We start from the raw sequence: 25,697 nt of genomic DNA, 5'->3' as shown, positions 1-25,697 counted from the left end.
TCAGGGTCCCAGAGTCTGGAGGAAGAGAGGAGAGGCACACAATCCACGTTGCTTGAGGTCCAGTGTAAAGTTTCCACAGTCAGTGTTGGTCCACTGTGTTTTCTGAGGTCCAAGGTCAACGCAGCCGTATACCAGGAAGTTTTAGAGCACTTCATGCTTCCTGCTGCTGGCCAACTTTATGGAGATGCAGATTTCATTTTCCAACAGGACTTGGCACCTGCACACAGTGCCAAAGCTACCAGTACCTGGTTTAAGGACCATGGTATCCCTGTTCTTAATTGGCCAGCAAACTCGCCTGACCTTAACCCTATAGAAAATCTATGGGGTATTGTGAAGAGGAAGATGCGATATGCCAGACCCAACAATGCAGAAGAGCTGAAGGCCACTATCAGAGCAACCTGGGCTCTTATAACACCTGAGCAGTGCCACAGACTGATCGACCCCATGCCACGCCGCATTGCTGCAGTAATTCAGGCAAAAGGAGCCCCAACTAAGTATTGAGTGCTGTACATGCTCATACTTTTCAGTTGGCCAAGATTTCTAAAAATCCTTTCTTTGTATTGGCCTTAAGTAATATTCTAATTTTCTGAGATACTGAATTTGGGATTTTCCTTAGTTGTCAGTTATAATCATCAAAATTAAAAGAAATAAACATTTGAAATATATCAGTCTGTGTGTAATGAATGAATATAATATACAAGTTTCACTTTTTGAATGGAATTAGTGAAATAAATCAACTTTTTGATGATATTCTAATTATATGACCAGCACCTGCAAATGGTTTAGAGGCATATAAATAAAATGAATGAAGTGTTATAATGTAATGGGTCACTAGATGGCGCTATTTAACTTCTTTTTGGATCCGCGTTCGAAAGCGCAGCATTGACAGTCTACAAACAGATTCAAACTTATACTATACACAAGACACGAGTGTATTTTTGTATTAGGTTTTTCCTCTGTAGATCAGTTTATGTTCGAGATGACAGAGACATTAGAAAACTTTGTTCTGACCAGCCATTAAATAGGCAAATATGTGTCACAACTACAATATGTAGTAATCATGGGGTCTTATTAAACACACACAACTCGCTTCCTCAAAAAAAAAAAAAAAAAAAACTCACTTCCTCGTTTTCCCCTGACGAAAGAGCAACGACTGACCCGCCTGTCGGACACAGACGGCACTGGACATCTCCAGTTAGTAAACATTTTCTCACGATATTGGACGGCATCTCCAGTCATGCAGAGCGAGATTTCACATGGTGAGCAAAAACAGAGTCAGTTTTGAGTTTGAAACCTCTGACTTGTTGTTTAGCTGTTGCATGATAGACATTAGACACGCTTCAGGAAGTTGAACTTGAGTATTAACTTTAAAGACAGGAATGACGTGAATTTACTTAATTATATTTCTAAGGCAGTAGAAGTAATGCATTCTGGGAAATTAAGTTTTCTTTCACCCTGGTCCACAAAAGTTAATTTATTAAATATAATGAAAAACATAAACTAAATCTATCTATCGTTCTATCTATTTCTCATTCAGTATTTAAAGCATGCCATAGGGCTGGAAGATATAAAATCTGTATTTAACTAAAAAAAATTTAATTACATTTTTTTTTTATTTCATATCCTGCACAATATTTTCCTACAAACAATGTTCGTATTGAAGGCTATGAAAACAAACATGAATGTAACCATGTAGTCTATGTTATATTATGCACAAAAAAGGGGTCAAATTACATTCTAACATTGTGACACTACAATCTAAAAACAAGATAATGCTTTTTAAAGCAGAAGTTACATTCACTAAACTAAAACTGAAAATAAAAAAAAGCACAGACTAATTTTTAGTCTATTTTGATTACCTTACAATAATCACTTTACAGTTACTGCTATCATAAAAATACACTTAGGTGTAGGTTCGAAATTCTACATATGGCGCATTTATGTTCGCAAACAAAAACAAATAATCAACAACAAATATTTTAGTTAAATGTATATTTTATTGTCTCCTGGACAGCAAAATGGAAATATTTTCTCGACTTTCTAACATTTACAGATGGAGAAAATGTCTGTGAAATGTAAGTTATGCACTGAGGAAATTACTGGATGTCACTTTAGCTTAAAGATTATAAATAGAGACGTTTCCACCAATCGCTGCACAAGTTAAGGTTACGTATGATGACGAAAGCACGTTAGTGCTAGCCCTCCCGGAACCCATAGAGATTGCATTGCAGTGCCTGCAGTTCGAAAAAAAAGTTTTTTGAATGGAAGTCTATGGGAGCACTCGGGGAAAATCTCGGCCAGAGTGAAATCGCCCAAAAAGAGGCGGTTGACGCCCACTCCCCCTGCTCCGTTTGGATGTATCGAAATTTGGTACTGAATGACAAGACACTTTTCGATACTCGATAGTATCGAGGCAATTCGGTCGGTACCTAAAAAGTATCTTATTCAATACCCAGCCCTAAGAATGAGAAATAAATAGACCTTATGTAGCCCCGCCCCTTTTCAGCGCAGCTGGTTGTCTTTTGTCTTCCGGTTTGTTTTTCCACAGCGATCTTACGTGTTTATGAATGAACTGCTCGTTTTAAAATCTGCCCGGTCTTCTGACATTTGTTAAGACATCTGCTTTAAACATTACAATGCTTAGAATAACTTTCATTAACTCTACAACAAGTAAATCCACTTCACCAGCTAATTATTCTTTGACAGCGATGCCATAGAAATGTACAGGGTAACCGCAAAAACGGAAGTTCAAAGACAGTATTATAAAGATGGCGGCGCGCTTGTTTCTCTGGCGCATAAGGTCTATTAATAGATAGATAGTGTGATGTAATCAAGCACTTCCTTCATATTGCATGTTTCTCTTTCCACAGACGTGAAGCAATTGCACAAGGAGGCCTTGAGAAACTCTGTGCTGAACTCAACTCTGCCCAACTCTCTTTTGGGAGGTCAACCTGTGCGAGAAGTGATCCAGAGAGGCCACTACACTCCCCTCTCAGTGTGTGCGTACGGGGATGGTTACGGTAGGGTTAAGAGAGGAGATTGGGAAGATTTTGAGGATGTCATATCTCGAGAGTTTCCTTCTGGATCTGTAGGCAACAGAGTGGTTTTTCAGGGTGGAGTTGGAATGGGTAAGACTACAGTGGCGGAAAAGGTAATTTGGGATTGGGCGACTGGCACGCGCCTGCAACATTACGCACTCCTTCTGCGAGTGCCTGTTTTGGAGCTGGCCGCTCTTGAAGGGAAAGCTGAGAGTTTGCAGGGCATGTTGGGCCGCACACACACTCAGATCTCCTCTGAGACTCTCGCAGTCGCTCTACAGAGCCCTCAGTCTTTACTTCTTGTGCTCGACGGGCTGGAACAATTGCAGAACCTTCTATGCACTCCATCGTCCTCCTCTAGTCTCGTCTTAGATGTACAACAGAAGCGACCGGCTCTGTATTGCTGTGTAGTCTTCTTCACGGATCTCTGCTTCCTGGAGCTTCAATGCTGATCACGTCCAGAGAGCCAGTCAAGCTTGAATCTTTGAGATGTTTTGAAGTGGCCGGTTTCTCCCAAAGCCAAAGGAGAACGTTCTTCCAGAAGTTCTTTGGTGACGTAGACCTATCAGAGAGACTTTTTCAGCAAAGTGAGCAGGTGTTGGGAGTGCATGAGCAGTGTTTTCGTCCGTCCTTCTGCTGGACGCTTTGCAGTGTGTTTAAAACTCAGTTTGAGAGTAAAAACACCCCACCTGAGACTCTTACTCACCTGCCTCAGCATTATAACACACACGCTCCTGCAGAAACAGAAAATACATGTAGAAGAAACCAGAGAGCTTGTGTTAGGTTTAGGGCAAACTAACCAATCCGGTTTCCTCCTACAATGACATCACTTCCTGTGGCCTGCATTCTTTTCTGCACCAGCCTGTGCTTTCTGCTTTCTTATGCATCAATGGTGATGTCACTTCCCCTGATACCACATTCTCCTTCCTGTCTCCAGTGATGCAAGAGTTCTTATTGGCCACCTCCTTTTATCTCGACCAATCGGTGCAGATCTCGAATGAGCGCTCTGATTTGTACTACACATTTCTAGCAGGGCTGTCGGACTCAGTCCAGCGCAAACCAATAGAAGACTCCGTGGGTGGGTTCGATGACAGCCGGACTTCTGCGTTCTCTCAGTGGCTGATGGGATATGTTTCTACAGTGTTGGCAGGTAGCGATGCAACAAAGCACTTTGGTGTTTTCCGGCTTCTGCAACATGCACGTAACTCGTCTCTGGTCAAAGAAAGTATCAGTAAGAGCCAATGGCGGCATGTGGGCTACAGTGAAATGCAGGAGCCCGACTGCACAGCGCTGTCATATGTAGTGAGTCGCGTGGGAGAGATGGAGCATATGAACCTATACGGAGCAAAACTAACAGACGAGCAGGCCAAGAAACTTATACCAGCATTAAGGCTGTCGAAAAGCATTGGGTGAGTCTGACATTTTAGATTTTTTATTTATTATCAAATTTGTTGTTTATTCGTCCTATAACTGGTGAAACTGGCCTTAAAGGGGGGGGGGGAGATATGAAGATATGAAGGATGCATTAACAATGCATCCTTCATATCTCCGAAAAGTCTTTAGTTTTATCATATTTATAAAAGATAGATACGCTAAACCGAGTCTTTCTGAAAAAAGCCGAGCTCCTGGAGGCGTGTCTGCCGTCAGTGCCGTGGGCGGAGCTAAAGAGTCACGAGCGTGCACAGCTTTTGCGTAAAGATTGTCTACAAGCTGCAACGTCATTATAAATAAAAAGGGAACAAAAACGTTTGTGTTGTTTACATTATATGCACTAGCGCGCCGATTGGCAACAAAACAGACATCTGATGCAGCTTTACTCACCACCCGCGATCTGCAAATCCAGCGCCGAACTGGGACTTGTTTACAAAGCATTCATCACCGAAATCCCGGGAACAAACAAACATACGTGCACAACTCCGTTGCTGCCCCGGAAAAACAAACTTCATCCACTGTTCCCTTAACGCTGGGTTCTTTGGAAAGCTGAAAAAGGTAATCTTTCCCTCACAACCAAAAACACACTCCTTCAGTGACAGGAGCTGTGTCTCATTTCGGAGGTTGCGTCCTTCGGAGATCGCATTTGAAGGCTGCATACGTCATCAAGGATGTCATATTTTAAAAAAGTAACCGTAATAAAATTGACAGATATTCATTGTGAGGTGTAAAATACTGTAATTTCTTTCTTACGTTGCAATCTAACGGTTATTTTTCTTAAATGAAACTGCCTTAATGATGTATGCAGCCTTCAAAGGGTGCAGCCCCTGAATTGGGACACAGCCATTGTTGAAAAATCTCTCTGCTTCCGTATCCCGAACGAAAGGCGTTGATGGGCGTGCTCTTGCTCTGGGTGATGTGTGTGTGCACGCTTATCAGGGAGAAGTGCCTATACAAGGAATTCCGCTCTCTTTTGACATCATACAGGCCATACTCGAAAAAAACTTGTGTTTTGAAACTTTGGCCATGTTTAGCATGAGAATGCAACTCTTTAACAGTGTAAATGAGTCAGAATGCATGAAATAGCATTACGCCCCCCCTTTAAACAAAAAAAAAAAAAAGTGTAGTCATTTGATATTAGACGCAACTACACATTTTAATCACGATCCAAACAAAGATGCTACACACATGTAGCATAAGCAGTTGTTCTTGATTTAAATTAGTTGCATAATTTCAAGATTTAAAGCAAAAACAGAATGGTTTGACTTTAGATTTGAGAAATTATAGTACGCAAGACACGCCTGCACAAAACAAAAACAGCAGACGGACTGAATGAAAATGCGAATTCCCTCTCTGACAGTAGGTGGCGCTTATGGAACAGCGTTTCCTTGGTTTCCGCTGTAAACAAATCAACTGCTTATGAATACTGCTTTATACGGAGATAAGAGGAAAATAACTTTTCGGAAGACAGTCAGTTCCCTTCATAAATACATAAACCTAATTCTATATTTTGTACCTATATTTTGTACAGTATATCCTCTGCTGGCTTGCTCGGTTCTCCTCTTTGCGTCCGTCATGTGATTACGTTCTGTTTACAGACTTCGTAATATTTCCACACATATAATATTGCAAGTCCGGAATAGAAAGTGGCCAAAATAAAACAAAAAAACTGCTCAGATTTATGGCCGGTGTGGTGAGAAATCTCCTTTAGGACCCCGAGTGGTTTAACGGACTTTTAATGGGTAGTGTTTTTAGCGCCTGATTATAATTCCTGCAAAATCACGTTATATCATTTAAAATGTGTTATAATGACCATTAATGTCTTTTAAATGACATGGTTCGTATACTTGTGTATAACTGAAGCTATAGGTTGTGAAATCAAGCATTTCTCGTTCTTATTGTTTTTTTAGATAGCTTATGTTCATATATGCTTATGTACATCTACCCGATTAGCCTGCTAGCTTAGCTTATATCATTTTAGGTATGATTTTGTATTTTGTTAAGATTTTTAAATGTTTAAAAGGTCTCTTATGTTCACTTATTTGATGAAAAAAATACAGTAAATAAAAACAATATTGTGAAATATTATTACAATTTAAAATAACTGTTTTCTACTGTAATAGGCTACTTTTTAAAATGTAATTTATTTCTGTGATCAAAGCTGAATTTTCAGCATCATTACTCCAGTCTTCAGTGTCACATGATCCTTCAGAAATCATTCTAATATGATGATTTGCTGCTCAAGAAACATTTATGATTATTATCAATGTTGAATGTTTGTGGAAACCATGATAGATTTTTTTCATGATTCTTTGAAAGTTCAAAAGAACAGCATTTATTTGAAATATAATTTTTTGTAACAATAATGTCTTTACCATCACATTTTAATTATTTAATGTGTTCTTGCTAAATAAAAGTATTAATTTCTTTACAAAAAAAACTTACCCACTCCAAGTTTATAAAAAAAAAAAAAAAAAAATGTCTGTTTTTGTCCATATAATTAATTCCATTGTGTCATCAATTATCCTGTCAGTCTGTCACAGAGTCGTCTCAATTTAGCCGCCATCACCCACCTGGCAACAGCGCTGGCTGAGGGTCGGACGACCACGATGGATTTGTCCTGCTCCACATTAGAAAACGAATCAGTCAAAACTCTCTGCCATGCACTTACACGCTCGCCGCTGCAATCGCTCAAGTAAGATCATTTTTATTTATTTATGCCCTTATTATAAAAGACAGCATCATATTAAGAATGGGATTGTGACTCAAAACTGCATCCTGTATGTCGAGAGCTTGTGTGCTACTGCTGTGCCACGGCTCCAACAGCAATATGATTTTTCATACACTGGGTTACATCGTTCTTTTGCTGGAATACTTGCTGAAATGTGTCGTCATCATGTGTAGTTTGTGTGGATGCTCATTGACTGCAGCTGACTGTGAAGCCCTGGCGAAGATGCTCTCCGGAGGCTCCCGACTGCGTGTGCTGAGTCTCTATGGGAATAAACTAGAGGATCAAGGCCTTATTCATCTGAGCAGTGCACTGGAGAACTGCAGACTAGAAGAAATCAAGTACGCTTGCATATTACGTCTCTTGTTTAGAAGCGGAAATGTAGAAATGAAAGCAATACGGTATGTTAACAGCTGTTTGTTGTTGTTGCAGTCTGGATATGTGCTCACTGACAGCGGCATCCATGTCTGCACTGTCTTCAGCTCTGAACAATGGTTTTTCAGAGCTAAGGACGCTGATCCTGAGCCGGAACTCACTGATGGATGATGGGATGAAGCTGATCTCTCAAGTGATACAGAAACGCCGCCTAAACATACTGAAGTAAAGCATACATACATGTCACACATGGCTAAATACTCGCATCTAAACACCTCTAAATAGCAAACGTCTTTGTCTTTACACATATAGAGTAATACACTGTTTTATTTTTTGTATATAAAAGTTTTAGTCTTTTTATGTTTTTGAAAGAAGTTTCTTATGCTCAACAAGGCTATATTTATTTGATAAGAAATACAGTAAAATAAAGGAAATAGTAACATTTTATATAAAAAATGTTTCTTATTATTATCAGTGTTGAAAACGTGATTAATATTTTTGTGGAAACCAAGATACATATTTTTCAGAATTCTTTGATGAATAGAAAGTTAAAATAACAGTATTTATTTAAAAATAGAAATCTTTTGTAATATTATAAATGCATTTACTGTCACTTTTGAACAACTTAATGCATTTTTGCTGAATGAAAGTACTAATTTATTAAAAAAAATCATAAAAATCTTACTGATCCAAACTTTTGTATGGTTTGTGTGTGTATATATATAAATATAAATATATATATATATATATATATATACACACACACATATACAATATATTACAAAATTATATATCAGTGGTACTAACAGTACTGTTAAAGGATTAGTTCACTTCAGAATTAAAATTTCCTGCTAATTTACTCACCCCCATGTCATTCAAGATGTTTATGTCTTTCTTTCTTCAGTCGAAAAGAAATGAAGGTTTTTGAGGAAAACATTCCAGGATTTTTCTCCATATAGTGGACTTCATTGGGGTTCAACGGGTTGAAGGTCCAAATGTCAGTTTCAGTGCAGCTTCATAGAGCTCTACGTGATCCCAGACGAGGAATAAGAGTCTTATCTATCTTGCACTGCTCTGTGATGCACCACACGTTACGTAATCATGTTGTAAAGATCACGCATGACGTAGGCGGAAGTACCACGGTAGGGCGAAAAACTCCATCTCATTTTCTCCTCCAACGACAAAATCGTCCGACATCGTTGTTTTACCTTTTTTTGTAAAGGCCGTTTGACTTCTTCTTTGCACGTTCACTTTGTAGACACTGGATCGGTACTTCCGCCTACGTCATGCATGACCTTTCCAACATGATTACGTAATGTAAAGAAAAGAAAAATATGTTTAGAATATATTTAGTGGCAAATTAGGTTAATCGCAGTTATTTTAAGCTACTGACAGCCCTTTGTGTAAAGCCTCTTCATTGAATTACTAACTTGATATGGAATTTTGTATGATTGATCAGATTTTTTTTTTTTTTAATTGCAGAGTGTCTGACTGCGAGTTGACTGGCTCCTGCTGCCCCTCTCTGGCAGCTGCCCTCCAATCAGAAAACTGCTGTTTGACTGAGCTGAACGTGTCCGTGAATGAGCTCGGCCAATCAGGAGCGATGCAGATATGTGAAGCCCTGATGTCTCCTAAGTGCACGCTGGAAATACTGGAGTATGTATGTGAATGAGTTGTTTTTTAACCACATTGATGATGATCATGTGAGAAAGGCAGAGAGTTGAAGTATGTTATGAATATTATTTATTCTTTTATTCAGCAAGGATGCATTAAAATGACAGTAAAGACATTTATAATGTTACAGAAGTTTTCTATTTCAAATAAATTTGTTTATTTCCAACTCTCTGAAATCTTAAAATCGTGAAAAAACACTTCATTATGCAGCACAACTGTTTTCAATTAAATAAATGCAGCCTTGGTGAGCAGGAGACATCTTTAAAAAAACATTAAAAAATGCTACCAATCCCAACCATTTGTACGGTTAACAGTGCAAATGTGTTTTTCGAGGGCGAGAATGTTATTGCATTTTGATGAAAGGTTATGAAAGCAATCATTTAAACTTTTCTTTTAAAAAAGATGCAGTGATGAATCGTGCACAATAAGACTAGTTACATTTACGTGTGTGAAGGAAGTAAATTTAGACAAAAGACATGAGCAAGTCACATGAAAAACACTGATTCCCGGAGGCTTGATGATGTGAAATCTAAGCACATGTGTTTTATTGTAGTTTGACGAGGTGTGAGATGACTGAGGAGGTGTTTCGAGCGCTGGGGAGTATTTTGATGTCTGGCATGTCAAGGATTATCAGTCTCTCGGTAGGACTGAATAATGTAGGCGATACTGGAGCCAAACACATGTGGGAGGCGCTGAGACACAAAAACTGTAAACTACAGCACCTGGAGTGAGTGATATCCTCATCCACGTGCTCCCAACAGCAACTAGCACGATTAGAGAAACGCATGAAATCTGATGATTGAAATGTCTGTCTTGTCTTGTTTCTGCAGTCTGGAGATGTTGTCGCTGACAGATGCTTGCGTAGAGGAATTATGTGAATCTGTTGCTGCCAGCAGCACTTTATCAACTCTCATCCTAAAAAACAACAAAATGACAGACTCCGCCGTACCACAGTTGGTCAAATTAATGCTGGATCGTCCTCAAATGACAGAGCTAAAGTAAGTTCAGGCTATGAATGTACATGCCCATACAGCAAAATAAATAAATAATATATATATATATATGTATGTGTATATATATATATATATATATATAATCATATATTTAATATATTTAAAGGGGTCATGCTGTGAGACTTCAGTGTAAACACCCTCTGCTGTGATTGGCTAACATCTTTGCAATATGAAATAGCTATGAATGTATTACTCTCTCGAAAATCTTTAACACGTTTTTACTATTACAGCTCTCAAGGTTAACTAATCATGAAAAGTGTTGATTATTATAGCATTACACATATATCTATGGCATTACATTTAGCTCTATAGCATTATATTTAGATTGTGGCATGAAAGGCTGCAGTGATGAACATTGTAGCCGATCACAGACATGTTGTTGAGTGCATGAAAGCAGTGATCTCGTCATTGCAACACAATTTCTGCACACTAACGAATGCTTTCATCATAACTAACAGTGCAAACTCGATGAAACTAAGAGATTCGTTGAATAAAACGGGAGTTTGGCGCAAGTCCAGAACTCAGTCACTGATAAACTCACGCTGTTTGATTGACAGCTCCAGCGAGTGTAAAGGGAGCGTTCTTTGATCGCTTTCTATGTATAATTTAATCACCATTTAAATAACAGATTATTTTTTTATGTACATCTGACTGTACATGAATCATTAATATCAAATCAGGCATTAGAATTAACACAGTTACTTACATGTTGTTGCATTACTGTCGAGTCCATATCGTAAAAGTCTGTTTGCAAAGCCTGTGCTGAAATGCAATTGATTTACCAAAGAATCCACAGTGAAATGTACCAAATACAAATAAATAAAGCTCAGCTGAGACGTTCACATTGTTGAAAATAAATAATCATATTCCTAGCATTAGGATCCTTTGAAAGTAATGTTATTTTAGTCCTGTATCGCTCTTCTCTCCTCGTCATCTCACTAACACACCAGTGGGCGGGGCTAACGTTGCAATGATGAAGTAGGTGTCGATTTCTTCTGCAGAGGCGTGGTTTCACCTATCCATGTCACATTCCAGGATCAGTCGTTCACTGGGTCTGGTGTCAATAAAACTTTTATTGGACTAACAAGGAAGTTTTCAGTTCTGAAACTTACAGGATATTCTTATAGTATGATGACCTCTTATATATCAAAAGCTCAAGGAAAAGTTGATTTCTCAATTCATGACCACTTTAAATTTGAAAAATATATTTTCTTTAGCATACATTTTGGCCAGAGAAAAATGCTGTATGATTGCACTTGTGTCACACTCCAATATTATGTATTGTACAGTATGTGATAATGTATTATTTTTCTCATATTTTCTTCCAGTTTGAAGTATAATGACTTCAGTGAGGATGTTTTTGACTTGATGGAAACGTGCCCAAATATTGTTTACTAGAACAATCTCAGGTTGGAACACCTGCATATAAACCTGCATATCTTATCTTTTAAAATTAAATGCATGCATGCATATTAATGCATATTCTATTCCATCTATTCCTTAGCAGAAAGTCGTGGCCTGATGGTTAGAGAGTCAGACTGGTAACAGGTTGCAGGTTCGATTCTCAATGCCGTCAGGAAATGACTGAGATGCCCTTGAGCAAGGCACCTAATCCCCAGTCACTCCCCGGACGCCACAGCAAAATGGCTGCCCACTGCTCCGGGTGTGTGTGTTCACTACTTACTGCTCCTAATGTGTGTATATACTTGGCCTTTACATGTCACTTTCACTTTCAAGAGACAAAAGTTTGATTTCCATTACAGATTTGCGCAAACTTTTGCGATATTTTCTAAATGTCGATAAAAACTATTGCGAAATGACGGCGTTTCCATTAACCAATGTTATGCGACTAAAACGTTTTTTTTCCTCTCGCGATAAGTCATTCCATTCCATTGTGGCATTTCTTTGTTGTTTAGAATCCAGTATTTCTTTTGTCTTTTAAGAGTTTAATAAAGAACTCTGTCTCGTCTTCTATACCGCGCATATACCTTCTATACAAACATACCGCGCCATCTTTAAAGAGTGATCAACATTTCTGTACGCCAAGTGACCTATAAATGCAAAAAACTGTTTCCATTCCAGTTTTGTGAAATATTCCTTTTTCGAATTGCCTGAAAAACCACCTAATGCGAGTGTAAAAACTTTTTTGCGATATATGGGAGTTTTTGCAAAATTGACGGGTTTACATTTGGGCGTATTTTCAATTTGCGCAATTTGAAGGGTAATGGAAACGCAGCTAAAGTTACTCCTTCTAGTGGCTGTTTTACATGCAGTTTTATACAGTTGCCCCAAGAAGTATGAAAGTCTTTGCATTTGTAACAAAATATTATAAAGTAGTATCTATTTTAAAGAAATACATCATAAACACACTTTACAAGCAAAAAAAAAAGATCACAAAAAGAAGCTTGTCAGGTTTCATAATTATAAAATAGATACACTGCCAAAAAATGAATTAATTTCTGGTTGTGAAACATACCCATAGTAAATATGACAAATAATTTCCTATATTCCTTCCATTTTTAATTGTGATACTTTTAAGGCCCCTGTATATCAAGTCTGGTTCTTACACATACTGAACATCAAAATGATTGTCTGAAAGAAATAGACAGCTGGAACTCACAGATACAGTGATTTATTTCACATTTCATATTAAGAACATTCAATTCAGTGTGATTTTGAGAACTTTAGTGGCACTTATAGTGGAGCGCTCAGTCTGGCATTTGAGGCTTTTATACAGAATAAAGTGGCTGAAAGGACGGACTCATTAGAAATGACAAAACAGTGCACTCAGAGAGCGTCCTCGTGTGACTTTGGTCGCTCTCATTGTAACACGCACTCACACCCTGCTGAAAAGACCAGCTTCGAGCACCATGGATTTGCATGCTGCTTCTGTTTGACGAAGTTGAAGCTGTCTTGCTGGTTAATTAAACTAGTTAAGAAGTATTTAAAACACAACAGCAATGCTAGTTTTTTCAGCAGGGCTCACACACATACTCAGTATCACAGCTCTGTTCTTCTTTCACTGATGTTCTGGATGGTTCTGCAAGCAGTGGATGAACTCAGTCACAGGCCGACCCTCGTAACAGATCTCGTACACTGCATTAAAAAGGGGAAATCTGTGGAAAGAAAATGTTCAGATGTGTTAAACTAATTTTATTGTGCTTGGTCTTAATGTAAATGCACAATGAAATAGTGCAGGTATGATGTCAAAACCCGGAAGAGTTCCTTCGAGATTTTCCTATGGGGTTTTATAATGTTTTTTTTAAATTTATGCGTAAAATAAAGCCTGTGGTAAACATAACTTGATTATACTTTGACACGATGTACACTGCACTCACTTACACCCCAAACTGTCTCCTCTAGTTACTTATTAAAAACAAACGTTTTCAAAAATGAACATAACTACTTAAAATTTCGCATATTTGCTATGGGTGTGTGTATTTTACTTTGTAGAATAAAACATCAAAGTATCATCATTGTTTATCACAGGCTTTATTTTACATATAAATTGAAAAACCCTATAGGAAAATCTTGAAAGAATTAGCGGCGAATTAGTCTTCCAGGTTCTGACGTCATTCCTGCACCACTCTGTCAAGTCTTACCTGTCGAGTACGCCTTTGTTTTTAAGTATCTTGTGGATTTCAGCGGCTGTGGCGGGACCCTGCAGCTTCTGACCATTCAACATTTCCTTTTCAAGCTCTTCGAGAGACTGAAACAGAGAATCTAATGACTACAAATGCTGAGAAGGATTTGTTTACTATATTTTTATTGCATTGCTAATTTACTTTGCTTTAAATTGCCTGTTTTGCACTATTCTCATTGTACGCAAAGCTACAAATGTTTTTTTTTTTTTTGCTAAATTGGAAATGGAATTGAAATATATTTTGTCTCTGTCTCATATAAACTAATAGACTATCTTGGCATCTCAATTCGCATCACACCTGGTTTGATGTCTATAAACTTGTTTACTTGCACACCAATACGCTGATAACTACCAAAAATCAGTTTATTGAAATAACCCGATTTACCAGTTTACATGCAAATCAATAAAAATGCAGGTAAACCACATTTACAAGAGTGTATTAAAAACACAGGTTATTGCCCGGTGGTGACGTCAAAACGTAAGCATCCATGTATTTTACTCAGATTATTCTATTTATTATACCAGTTGTAATAAATACAACCGGAAAAAGTGTCCCAATCACCCTGACTTCACCCCTAATTCTTGGGTCAAGAAAAAGTCATAGTTTGCGTTATATATTTCTCCTCCCCTACAGCGAAACACTCGCTGTGTAGCTGGATGTGCTTAAATCTACTGTATAAGCAATGCATTTCGGCAGGTTAAGGTGTTTACATGCCGGGCGAAATCGGGGTAAGGGGCAAAAATCTAGCTCTGTCGATAGGTTTATTCTTAAGCTGATAAAGGAAAATGGTTAAACGCGTTTACATGACCACATGGGTTGTCGGCTTATCTATGATTAATCACATTTCACACTATTACTGTTTTTACTGTAGTTTTGAACAAATAAATGCTTTTAAAAACATTAAAAAATATATAGCTGCGAGCAGCAATTATTAAAAGGTAAAGGTATAATATTTTAATTAGCAAGTCTGTAACCATCTCGATCATAGATGGAAAAGACCATTTACAATTTACCATAGGAAATATATGGTATTTAAAGGTTTTTAACAGTTATCAAGGTTGAGCCAAAAGCCTAGGACTAGTTCGCCAAAGTTGGTTTTCGAAATAATCTCCAATATTTAATGAACGATTCGATGAACAGCGGTGGTCCAAGAGGCAAAGTTGCTCAAAATGAGGAGTTATACCATATGGTATGAATGTCGTGGGAGTGTGCGAAAAATCGCGTGATATACTATCCTTTACGCACATGAAAAATCGTGCGATATACGATCCTTTACGCACATGAAAAACGTGAAGGTTTTTCCATGTTATAGCGCCACCAAGTGGCCAGCCGCCACGTCCTTTTTCACACAACCACAGAATGAGCTCTTACATATGTGTGCCAAATTTGGTGAAAATATTTCGTTTACAAGTTATAGCCATTTTTGTAAAAGTGGCTCCACCCACTTCAAACATTTTGGTGGCCCTTAGGGACCGTGAATCGAACTGTTTTTTGATCATTATTAACAATCAGAGAATCTTGCCACATTGGTTTGGTTTTGCTCAGGCCAAAAACCTAGGAATAGTTTGCAAAATTAGTTTTTTCAAACAATCCAAAATACCCAAAAATTGATTGAATCTGTGATTATCGAGCCAAGGATTCCAACAATATAAGGCACTTGAGGCTAGGAGTTATGAGCGTACTTTTCACCGCTGTAGCGCCCCCGTCAGGCTGAGCCTTGTTGATGTTGTAGACGGTGTGAGTACTACCAGCCCTCAAAGTTTCAAGTCTCTATGACTTACGATTTGGTCTACTGAAAAACGTTTGGGGTAGAATGCTGATCCTTGGAAATTTTAACAATTACAATAGAGTTTCAGCGCTACGTGGGTCAGCAGATTGCATTCTAGGCCTAGATATTGTGACACGCCACATTTAAATAAATGTAAGATCAGATTCAAAAGCTGCAGTGGGGAAGATTTTTTGGTGAACTATGCCTTTAAGTTCTTGGTGTCTCACCTTGCCAGTCTTGGCGAAGGCCTCTGCGACTTTCCGATTTCGTCCTCCGTAACATGTGGTAATGAGATCAGCAACGCCACAGCTCTCCAAGAAAGTTGCAGAAGAGACGGAGCCCATGGTGCAGAACAACCGAGCAAAGCTGATCATCTCCATGAGACCCAGTCTGATCACCGCAGCCTTTGTATTGTCACCAAAGCCCAACCCGTCACAGAAACCTGCTCCTACTGCTACTATATTCTGTAGGAAGACAAAGAGGGTCTAAATGTCCGGCGTGTTCCTCTGAACTGAATTACAACAAGCACATTATAAGGTGATGTTTGGAACTGCTAAAGATCCTCTGACACTATATTTTTATGGTGTTTGTGTTCTTGCAGTGCACTATGAAGTTTGTTAGGTTGCAAAGTCAAATGAAAGTCTCAAAGGGATAAAAATGAATGTCTTCATTTGGTTTGCAATGACAGGAGGATGAGTAAATGATGACAGAATTTTCATTTTTGGGTGAACCATCCATTTAAGACTTTCATTTGACTCTGTAACCTAACAAAAAAAAAAGAAAAGTGTTTTCTCCTATAGCTCAAACTATAGAGCCATATGGAGGACGAAACCTGCAACAACAATAAATATATAAATCCACAAATAAATAAATCCATAAATAAATAAATCCACAAAATTTTACATAAATAAATATATAAATAAATGTAAAAATAAATACATAAATCCACATATTCTTGCATAAATAAATACATAAATAATTGAATAAAAAGAAAAATGTTAAAGGTAAACTGAAAGTTGACTTTTTTTCTCCCTTTTAACCGTTTATTCATTTTTGAATGTATCTCTGTATTTATTTTTCCTTGGCGCAACATGCTAATGAGAGGGTGTCAATCAAACATCAGAAGGCTGTCTCTATGCCACCATTGGCTGATCGTTGTAAAAGCGCCATTGGCTGACACTGTTGAAAATAGTAGTATGCTACTATTAATCTGCTGATTATATTCTCTTCAGAGCAGATACATCTACATACGCTTTAGGTCAGTTAGCAGCTACATTTGATGTGGCTGTAGATCCGTTTGTCCACAAAAAAATGCAGTAAAGTTAGTTTTAGGATTGATATTCGCTGCATTTCGACTCCAACTCCACAGCAACTACATAAATGTATCCACTAATCATTCAGAACCGTCCAGTTTCATTCTAAAAGTTGTAACTTCTTCCTGAGTCTCTCCATCAGTGTCGACTCCGGTTTGAACAATGTAAGGCTGAACACCGTTACTGACAATCCTCATTTTGGCTGCGTGAGATTCTCCAGCTTTGTTGTTGTTGAGCAACCAAAGCACGAGCTGTTAAAGCTCCGCCCTCTTCTGGAGCAGCAGCTCATTTGCATTTAAAGGGACACACACAAATGGCATGTTTTTGCTCACACCCAAATAGGGGCAAATTTGACAAGCTATAATAAATGATCTGTGGGGTATTTTGAGCTGAAACTTCACAAACACATTCTGGGGACACCAGAGACTTATATTACATCTTGTGAAAAGGGGGCATTATAGGTCCCCTTTAAGTTTTAGTTAGCAATAACAACACTTCTAAGTTAGTGGTGCAACTGTCCAAATTCTTGTCAGTGTATACAGACCTACTGGTTTGATTGTTTTGTGTTTATACGTCATGCTTCAAACACCTCATTACAGCAAAAGAGAACATTAATAGACTGTAAAACTGACACCTCACACTTGCCATATCAAGACAGACCAGCATTATTACTGCTGTTGTTAAAACAACTTCTTGAGTTAACCTAAAAACAGTTTTAACTGTTAAACTGGATATCATATTATTTTCAATTGTGTCACATTATGTCGAAGCAAACCTTCAGAGCACCACAGATCTCCACCACATCTGCTTCCTGTACGACCGTGACCCGGAAGTGATCCGTCTGCATGAGTTCTTTAAGCAACGCCCCCTCAGTTTGATCCCTGCAGCCTTACAAACATTAAACACACAAACGCATATCCTCACCCAAACACAAAGTGAACAAATGAACACATTGACATCACTTTTTATCACCCTCACCAATGGTGGTCTCACAGAATTTCTCATCCGCCACCTCGTTGGCGATATTTGCTCCCATCAACACGCTCATCTTGATGCCTAGCTTCTCGTGAATGACCTCTGAGATGAGCTTCAGTCCATCCGGTCCTTCATCCACCCCCTAAATGAACCCACATGCACAGTCATAGTTTGTTATCTGTGTCAAATGTGACAGTCTCGTGATCTTAGAAAGCAACTTTCCTCTTTTTTCATGCTGAGTAAGAGAGAAAATGCCACAGAAATGACTTTCACACACAATGCATGTATTCATGAGTGTACGGGACCTTGATGAGTGACATTCCAAGCGCGTCCTGTTTGATTTTGCCCTTCATGGTGTCACAAATACGGCCGATGAATTGATGTGGAATCACAAAGAGCAGAATGTCAGCGCTCTTGGCAGCGTCGAGCAGATCTGGCACCGCCACCTGTGAGCGAGAGAGAGGAGAGAACGAGAGTAGAATAGAGAGAAGGGAATCTGTTTGATACTGGATGATGAAACCTGCAGAAACATACATTATTCACTATATGATTGGCTGCACCTAAGGTGACCGACATATTGCCTTATTTTGGTGGTTTTTGGCAGGGTTTGTGTCCATTTCAAGCCAAAACCACCTTGTTCACATTATAAATCCTGGTTATTGTACCATATATCTGGCAATGGTTTTCTAGGCCTCTAGCCCAGTCCTAGGACAGTGATTATAGTTATAGGCTGAACCATTTGGCTGACTCTCAACCATTTGGCCTACAGGTCATAATGACGGAGAAACCACATGCAGCTTTGTCAGCTTCTTATCAGTTGCTTGAGTGCAAGTGGACGGTTTCCTTTGCAAAGCATCAAATGCCTTCCAAAGGTTTTTGAGGGAAGAATCTAGTGGCTCAGCACTCTCCTCCAGACTTCTCTATTGTGTAAACTTCCTCTGTAGCAGAGCAACTATTTGCTGTTGAGACAATTTCCCAAGCAAAAATGTGAACTGAACAAAAATGTGATCTCTCTGGTTGAATCTTGTTGCCGGATATACACTGAACAAAATTATAAACGTAACACTTTTGTTTTTGTCCCCATTTTTCATGAGCTGAACTTTTTCTATGTACACAAAAGGCCTGTTTCTCTCAAATATTGTTCACAAATCTGTCTAAATCTGTGTTAGTGAGCACTTCTCCTTTGCCGAGATAATCCATCCACCTCACAGGTGTGGCATATCAAGATGCTGATTAGACAGCATGATTATTGCACAGGTGTGCCTTAGGCTGGACACAATAAAAGGCCACTCTAAAATGTGCAGTTTTATCACAGCACAATGCCACAGATGTCGCAAGTTTTGAGGGAGCGTGCAATTGGCATGCTGACTGCAGGAATGTCCACCAGAGCTGTTGCCCGTGAATTGAATGTTAATTTCTCTACCATAAGCCGTCTCCAAAGGCGTTTCAGAGAATTTGGCAGTACATCTAACCGACCTCACAACTGCAGACCATGTGTAACCACACCAGCCCAGGACCTTCACATCCAGCATCTTCACCTCCAAGAGCAGCCACTGTCAGAACTGTCAGAAACCATCTCAGGGAAGCTCATCTGCATGCTTGTCGACCTCATCGGGGTCTCGACCTGACTGCAGTTCGTCGTCGTAACCCACTTGAGTGGGCAAATGCTCACATTTGATGGCGTCTGGCACTTTGGAGAGGTGTTCTCTTCACGGATGAATCCCGGTTTTCATTGTACAGGGCAGATGGCAGACAGCGTGTATGGCGTCGTGTGGGTGAGCGGTTTGCTGATGTCAACGTTGTGGATCGAGTGGCCCATGGTGGCGGTGGGGTTATGGTATGGGCAGGCGTATGTTATGGACAATGAACACAGGTGCATCTTATTGATGGCATTTTGAATGCACAGAGATACCGTGACGAGATCCTGAGGCCCATTGTTGTGCCATTCATCCACGACCATCACCTCATGTTGCAGCATGATAATGCACGGCCCCATGTTGCAAGGATCTGTACACAATTCCTGGAAGCTGAAAACATCCCAGTTCTTGCATGGCCAGCATACTCACAGGACATGTCACCCATTGAGCATGTTTGGGATGCTCTGGATCGGCGTATACCAAAGCGTGTTCCAGTTCCTGCCAATATCCAGTAACTTCGCACAGCCATTGAAGAGGAGTGGACCAACATTCCACAGGCAATTAAATACCATATGCAATTAAAACAAGTGTATAAATTTATTATATATATATATATAATTTATACACTTGTTTTAATTGCATATGGTTTTTAATTGTGTATATTTGTGTATAATTGTGTAGTTTCCCTTGCATACTTGTATAATAAAAATGTTTTTAATACACACTTTTATTATATTAAAATGATCATTTTTATATAATAAAAAATTGAATATTGATATTTGTATTCATTTTTATATATGCTAATAAAAAGTTTGCATATTTGCATCAAAATATGATCAATAAAGATTTTAAACTTTATTAAAATACAAAGTTTCTTACAACATTAATTTCTTATTTTATTATATGTGTAATTTAAAAAAGCAACACTATTTTCTCATAATACAATATTTTTTATATTCAAATAATATATAATAATTTATACATAATACATCAATGTAATACATTCTATATATATGTTAATAATTCACACTTTCAAAGTTTCTTATAAACCACTTATTTATTATTTTGTTATACAAGTATGCAAGTAAAACAAGTGAATTTTTTTTAAATTTTATAACAGAATATACTGTTTTATTATATTACATTTTTAATTATTTAATTATATATTGTTTATTATATTAATGAATTTTATTAATAATTAGGGCTGTCGATTTAAAATTATTAACGCATTTAATGCACTTGCCCCGCCACAGAACTATGTAGTTCATTTAACATTTCATACAGTTGATGATGAAAATATGATGCAGGGCAACAACTCACTGCGCGTTAAAGCAGAATGCAGTTGGAATGTCCCTAAAATTCAAGATATTGGGCAAAAAAAAAATGCTCATTTGAGTTTTTGTCTCATATTTACATTATATGATATATTGAAGCTATATCACACGAGTAACGAGAGCAATATCACACGAGTGCTATTTTTGTCCCGAATGCGATACTGATTTTATACAACAGTTCAATAAATAAGAAGTTAATATTGTGTTATTTTAAACACAATATTGTCTGTTTTTGCTCAATTTTGCCAATGAAAGCAGAAAAGCAGAACTGTTAGTCTCTGAGCAACACACAATGGTGTTTAATTTCTGAATCCGCGTTTTGAACAAACCGAGTGAACCAATGATTCAATGAACCATTCATAAAGAGAACCATTTAGTCCCTTTAAGACAAGTCATTTCACTCAGCGGCCACCTTTGAAACGCCTCTCGGGCATGCAAGTGCAGCTCCTATTACTTTAAATGGGGAAACATCAACTTCTCCAAAGCTGTTTGCCAAGCTTTCGATTAAATTTAATATTTGAAATCACCAATGAAATCTGACAACAACTGTCTCATAAATTGTGTTTCTAAATGCTCGAATCATGACAAAAAATGTTTGTTTTTTTCAGGCTGGATCAAGTGAATGCGCATGCGCAGTCCTAAGTGCGCGTCTCTATAGGAAGCGTGCAAGCTTTTAACGGTGACACGATGACTTTACCAATCAGTGATTGGCTCTCATTTAGAAGGCGGGACTTATTCCGCCATATTGCGTGTTGCACTTTCTCCCATTCATAATAATCCGAGTGACGGGTCTTGTGTTATTCTATAGTCTTTGCATCTACTTCACTCCTGAATGAATCAGCCATTTGAACGAATCGAATGAATGACTCAATGACATCATTAAGACATTTACCAGCCACCTACTGGCAGTTTTAGTTTCTTATTTAGAGTATGCTATAATTTAATTAAATTAAAAAATAATTTCATGTCCATATTAATTAAAAAAAATAAAACATTAAAGGTATAGCTCACCCCAAAATGAAAATTCAGTCATCATTTACTCAATCTCATGGTCCAAATGTTTGTCTAATAAATTCTATGTTGAATCAAATAAAATATTTCTTTCTGAAGCTACTTTTTGTAATGTCTGTTTGATGCTTTACACAATAATGACTTTAAATTACTTTCTCGGCCAAATTTGATGTGCATTTAATTAATCGCCACATCATGTAATTAATTAGATTAAAAAATGTAATCGCTTGACAGCCCTATTAATAATATTTATCTTTCATAAATTATATGATTAAAATACAAAGTTACTTACAACATTTTCTGGAAGCTTGTGTCCAGGCAAATACTTGACGTTCTCGTGGTCTGTGTTTATGATCTCTGTGAGTTTACGCCCGTTCACCATCTCTTCAAACACCCACATGTTAACCGTGGAGTCAAACTTCGGATTGTTCCTTGCATTTGTGCCAACTATCTTAGCAATAGCAGAACCCCTGTGGACATGACAGAAAGAGAGAGAGAGTTCATCATGTGAAAGGTTGCATGCAGAATTACAATACAGGGTGTAAACTAACAAAGGACTTTACTCCCATCAGAACCCCCCAGATTTTTTACCAAAAGGGAGATTTTGCATTCCAAGAAACACAGAGGTGATAGTGATCAAAGCCTGTTGTGTCAGATCAGAGTCATGCAGTGGGGGTTAACTAGTCTTTACAAAATACCCAACCATATCAATTTTTGCAGTATTGCTTGAGAAATTTAATACATCTCTTAACTGAATACATTTGGATTGTTGTTATATAAACATCTACTTTTGGAGTCTTGTTTAGTGTGACCATATATAGAGTTTTAAAGGAACAGTAGCCCATTTCAAAGATTCATTAAAACCTCAATCATCAGCAGTCATTTTTTCCTTAATAAATATATCTATGTGAATGTGTTAATGATTAAAATCCTAAAAGGTCAAGGGAAACAATTCAATAACACAAAAGTAGTCAAAATTTTTGCATGCATTGTATGATATAGTACATTTCAAACATCAGAAATGGACATAATACTGAACCACAGATGTGGCCAGACGGCTGTAGGACGGATAGTTTAAATCTATGGAACATAAATACTGAACCTAACCAGTGTGACTGACTGGAACATGTGCTCTACTTGTTTTGCATTGCAGCAGTGTTACAAATGGCTCGTGTAAACAGTGATAAATAGTATTCAAGTTAGTCCAAAAGCACATTCACAGCTGTTGAGCAGAACTCATATTGTGTAGCATATCTATCCTTCATATTAATATGTCTTCTGTTTTGCCCTTTCAAATGTCATAACCTCAAACTTGTTTGCAAGTGATTCATTGAAGCTTGTGCGCTTTTGTTTAATGTTTAAACTAATAGTCATATGATTCTGAACCCCTACAGCTCAAACAGTCATTTCTAAAAGAAAATCCAAATATTTTTTTACCAGTTCCCAGAGCCGACGATACAAACTCTTTTAGGACTTGACATTGCGCTGAGAATCTTCACCGGCTCCTTCGCTGAATTACAGTCACTCTGATCTGTCAATCAAACCGCAGCGCAGCGAGCGCACACTTGAGTGTTTTCCGTTAGGCCACGCCCCCTTGGTGCTATTGGCCACTCAGAGTGCGAAAACAACTCCGTCGACTCAGCCCACTATCAGCTGGTGGGCGTGTTTACGGAATCTCAAAACAAGTGATTCATTAGAAGCCAATGCAAGTAAAAAATGAAGTGTCAACAATACAAATTATGCACTGACACAAACTTTAGTCTCAGTTGGACATAATGACAAACTAAAGCCATGCTGTAACTTGACACTCAGTGCTAGATTTGTCTGCTAGCTTAAGGACTACATGTAAAAATTATAATCTATTTTTAATGTGAGCAATCAGTAAGTTATATAGTGAGATGAGAAGTAAAAAGTAGACTTGCAAAGCCTGTATCTTTTGATCGTGGTGAAATGTGAGATGTTTATGTGAGATCTAATCACACATGGAGGTAAAAGAGATCAACTGATTTATCAGAAAGGATCTGAGTGGCTTAAGATGGCAAAATGACCTTTGAACAATAGAATCCCCTATTAGAGAATAAATGGAATACCAGAACAGTTCTCAGGGGTGAAAGGTCAAAGTTCCATGGGAGAAATGATGCTGGCTCAGGGGAGGAATTCCTCAATTCACAGTGAGCTTATGGATTTTTTTGGGAAAGTAAAAACTTTTGTGTTATTTTAGTTTTTATATATATATATATATATATATAATATTTTATTAATATATATTTTTAAATTTTTTTTAGTTTAATTTTAAAGTTTTGGTTATTTTACGCTATTTTTTTAAGTATTAAATATTTCTATTTCGTTTTATTTTACTGTTATTTCAGCATTTTAGGGTAAACTGAAGTACTTATTTCAGTTAGTTGTCAACGCAGCATTTCTAATTTTCATATATTTATATTTTCTTATATAAGACAGTTCTTTCTGGTTCTCAAATCTGATTGGCTGAGAGCCGTGCAATATTCTAGTGATAACAGCACTTCTACCTTTTCACCGTTTGTATCACTCCGCTTGAAGCGACAGTCATGGAGGCCGAGCAAATCCACCTTAATTTTTTACAAATACTTCACTTGTTGTACCACAAACTGTAGATTTAAGAGTTTTTTAGGCGAGAATGTAGTTGTTTATACCTGAAATATGTGACTTATATTCAATCATAGCGCCTATTTTACAATTTGTTTAGAAGTTTTCGGAAATGCGAGCTCCAGGCCATCAGCGGCCGATCAGGGGTCGTGTAACTGCCGAGAACAGCTTCATCTCGGCCAGTGCTTCGGGGATTTGCCGCTGGCTCTTATAGTGGTTAAACATGAGACATAATTCATTTTGGGTACATAAAAAGGGCAATCTTTGGTCCTATTAATTTATTACTTGCTCCTGAGCAAATCGAATTGTGCTATGTTAAATTTAATAATTTAAGGCTATATTTAACTTACATCCTGTTGAACACTGCTTTTGTACGTTTGACTGAATTGTACAATTTTGTTTATTTCCTGTTGTCATTTATAATGGCTATTGTTGTTAATTTAAATGTTGTTCAGTTTGGTATAGAGAAAGGGTCCGTTAGTGCGTAATATGGATTGAATGAAAGTTACATTATACGCCATAAGATGGCGGCAAACCCATACTTGAGTGAATGAGTCAGTCGCAAGAGACTTTTAAATTGAAAGGGACATTTATAAACAAAGGACGTTGTTTTAGCGCTGGTATGAAAAATTCCCTTAACTGTAAAAGGACAAACACTTTCCTCAGCAGACATTCAAACGGATTTTTATAATGGATATAATATTATGGACATAGACCTGAAGATGAATGTTAAATCAGACAGTTAATCAGGTAATGCTCGCTCAGGCAATCTCTCTCTCATACTGTATACAAAATACAACGAGTTTCAACGGAGGGAGTCAACATTCCTTCGTTACTACTTCTAAATTAGTAACGGAAGCTTGGTCAAACGATTAACTCGAGATTTGAATCTGTGGCGGAAGGAAGTAGTTCTGCACAAAAGAGGGTTTTAAAGACACTCCGTTGTTATTTCTTATTTATATACACACTCGTGCCGTCGAACTGTTGTATAAACGCAATATCACACGAGTAGCCATGCGATATGGCTGTATATCAGCACGCTGTGATTACCTACGGCCGAATCACTGCCCTGCTGATATACAGCCATATCGCACGGCTACTCATGTGATATTGCTCATTTATTTTAATAGC

At 37.9% G+C, this 25,697-nt stretch overlaps 2 protein-coding genes across 2 annotated transcripts; one reads left to right on the top strand and one right to left on the bottom strand.

Moving 5' to 3' along the window:
• The first annotated feature begins 821 nt into the window (after positions 1 to 821).
• On the top strand, positions 822 to 14,188 carry si:ch73-233m11.2 (NACHT, LRR and PYD domains-containing protein 3). The gene is given in 13 exon segments (XM_051901972.1): positions 822 to 1,259; positions 2,871 to 3,416; positions 3,419 to 3,747; positions 3,749 to 3,826; positions 3,828 to 4,447; positions 7,003 to 7,164; positions 7,374 to 7,538; positions 7,630 to 7,797; positions 9,055 to 9,228; positions 9,800 to 9,973; positions 10,077 to 10,244; positions 11,588 to 11,668; positions 11,764 to 14,188. Coding segments are annotated over 12 exon segments (2,676 nt in total). The 5' UTR covers positions 822 to 1,237; the 3' UTR covers positions 11,658 to 11,668; positions 11,764 to 14,188.
• Positions 12,876 to 23,543, bottom strand: gpd1a (glycerol-3-phosphate dehydrogenase 1a). Its single transcript, XM_051901978.1, has 8 exons — positions 23,379 to 23,543; positions 22,234 to 22,411; positions 18,265 to 18,405; positions 17,963 to 18,101; positions 17,760 to 17,872; positions 15,899 to 16,135; positions 13,862 to 13,968; positions 12,876 to 13,375 (listed from the first exon to the last, which is right to left on the bottom strand). The coding sequence occupies exons 1-8, from the start codon at positions 23,420 to 23,422 to the stop codon at positions 13,279 to 13,281; spliced, it is 1,056 nt and encodes a 351-aa protein (XP_051757938.1). The 5' UTR covers positions 23,423 to 23,543; the 3' UTR covers positions 12,876 to 13,278.
• Positions 23,544 to 25,697: the final 2,154 nt, after the last annotated feature.

This window comes from Ctenopharyngodon idella, chromosome 8 (assembly GCF_019924925.1).
Source record: "Ctenopharyngodon idella isolate HZGC_01 chromosome 8, HZGC01, whole genome shotgun sequence".
Taxonomy (NCBI): Eukaryota; Metazoa; Chordata; class Actinopteri; order Cypriniformes; family Xenocyprididae; genus Ctenopharyngodon; species Ctenopharyngodon idella.
The sequence above is the reverse complement of the archived record's forward strand: the minus strand, read 5'-3'. Positions and strand labels throughout refer to the sequence as shown.

Bases quoted from the DNA above. Each gene is read 5' to 3' on its own strand.
- gpd1a (XM_051901978.1), bottom strand. From the start codon at position 23,422: ATGTCAAGTCCTAAAAGAGTTTGTATCGTCGGCTCTGGGAACTG. The intron at 16,136-17,759 runs GTTTGCTTCGAC...GTCTTCCTACAG, and splicing joins AGATCTGTGGTGCTCTGAAG to AATATAGTAGCAGTAGGAGC. The intron at 13,376-13,861 runs GTAAGACTTGAC...TTCTTTCCACAG, and splicing joins AACAAAGGCGTACTCGACAG to ATTTCCCCTTTTTAATGCAG.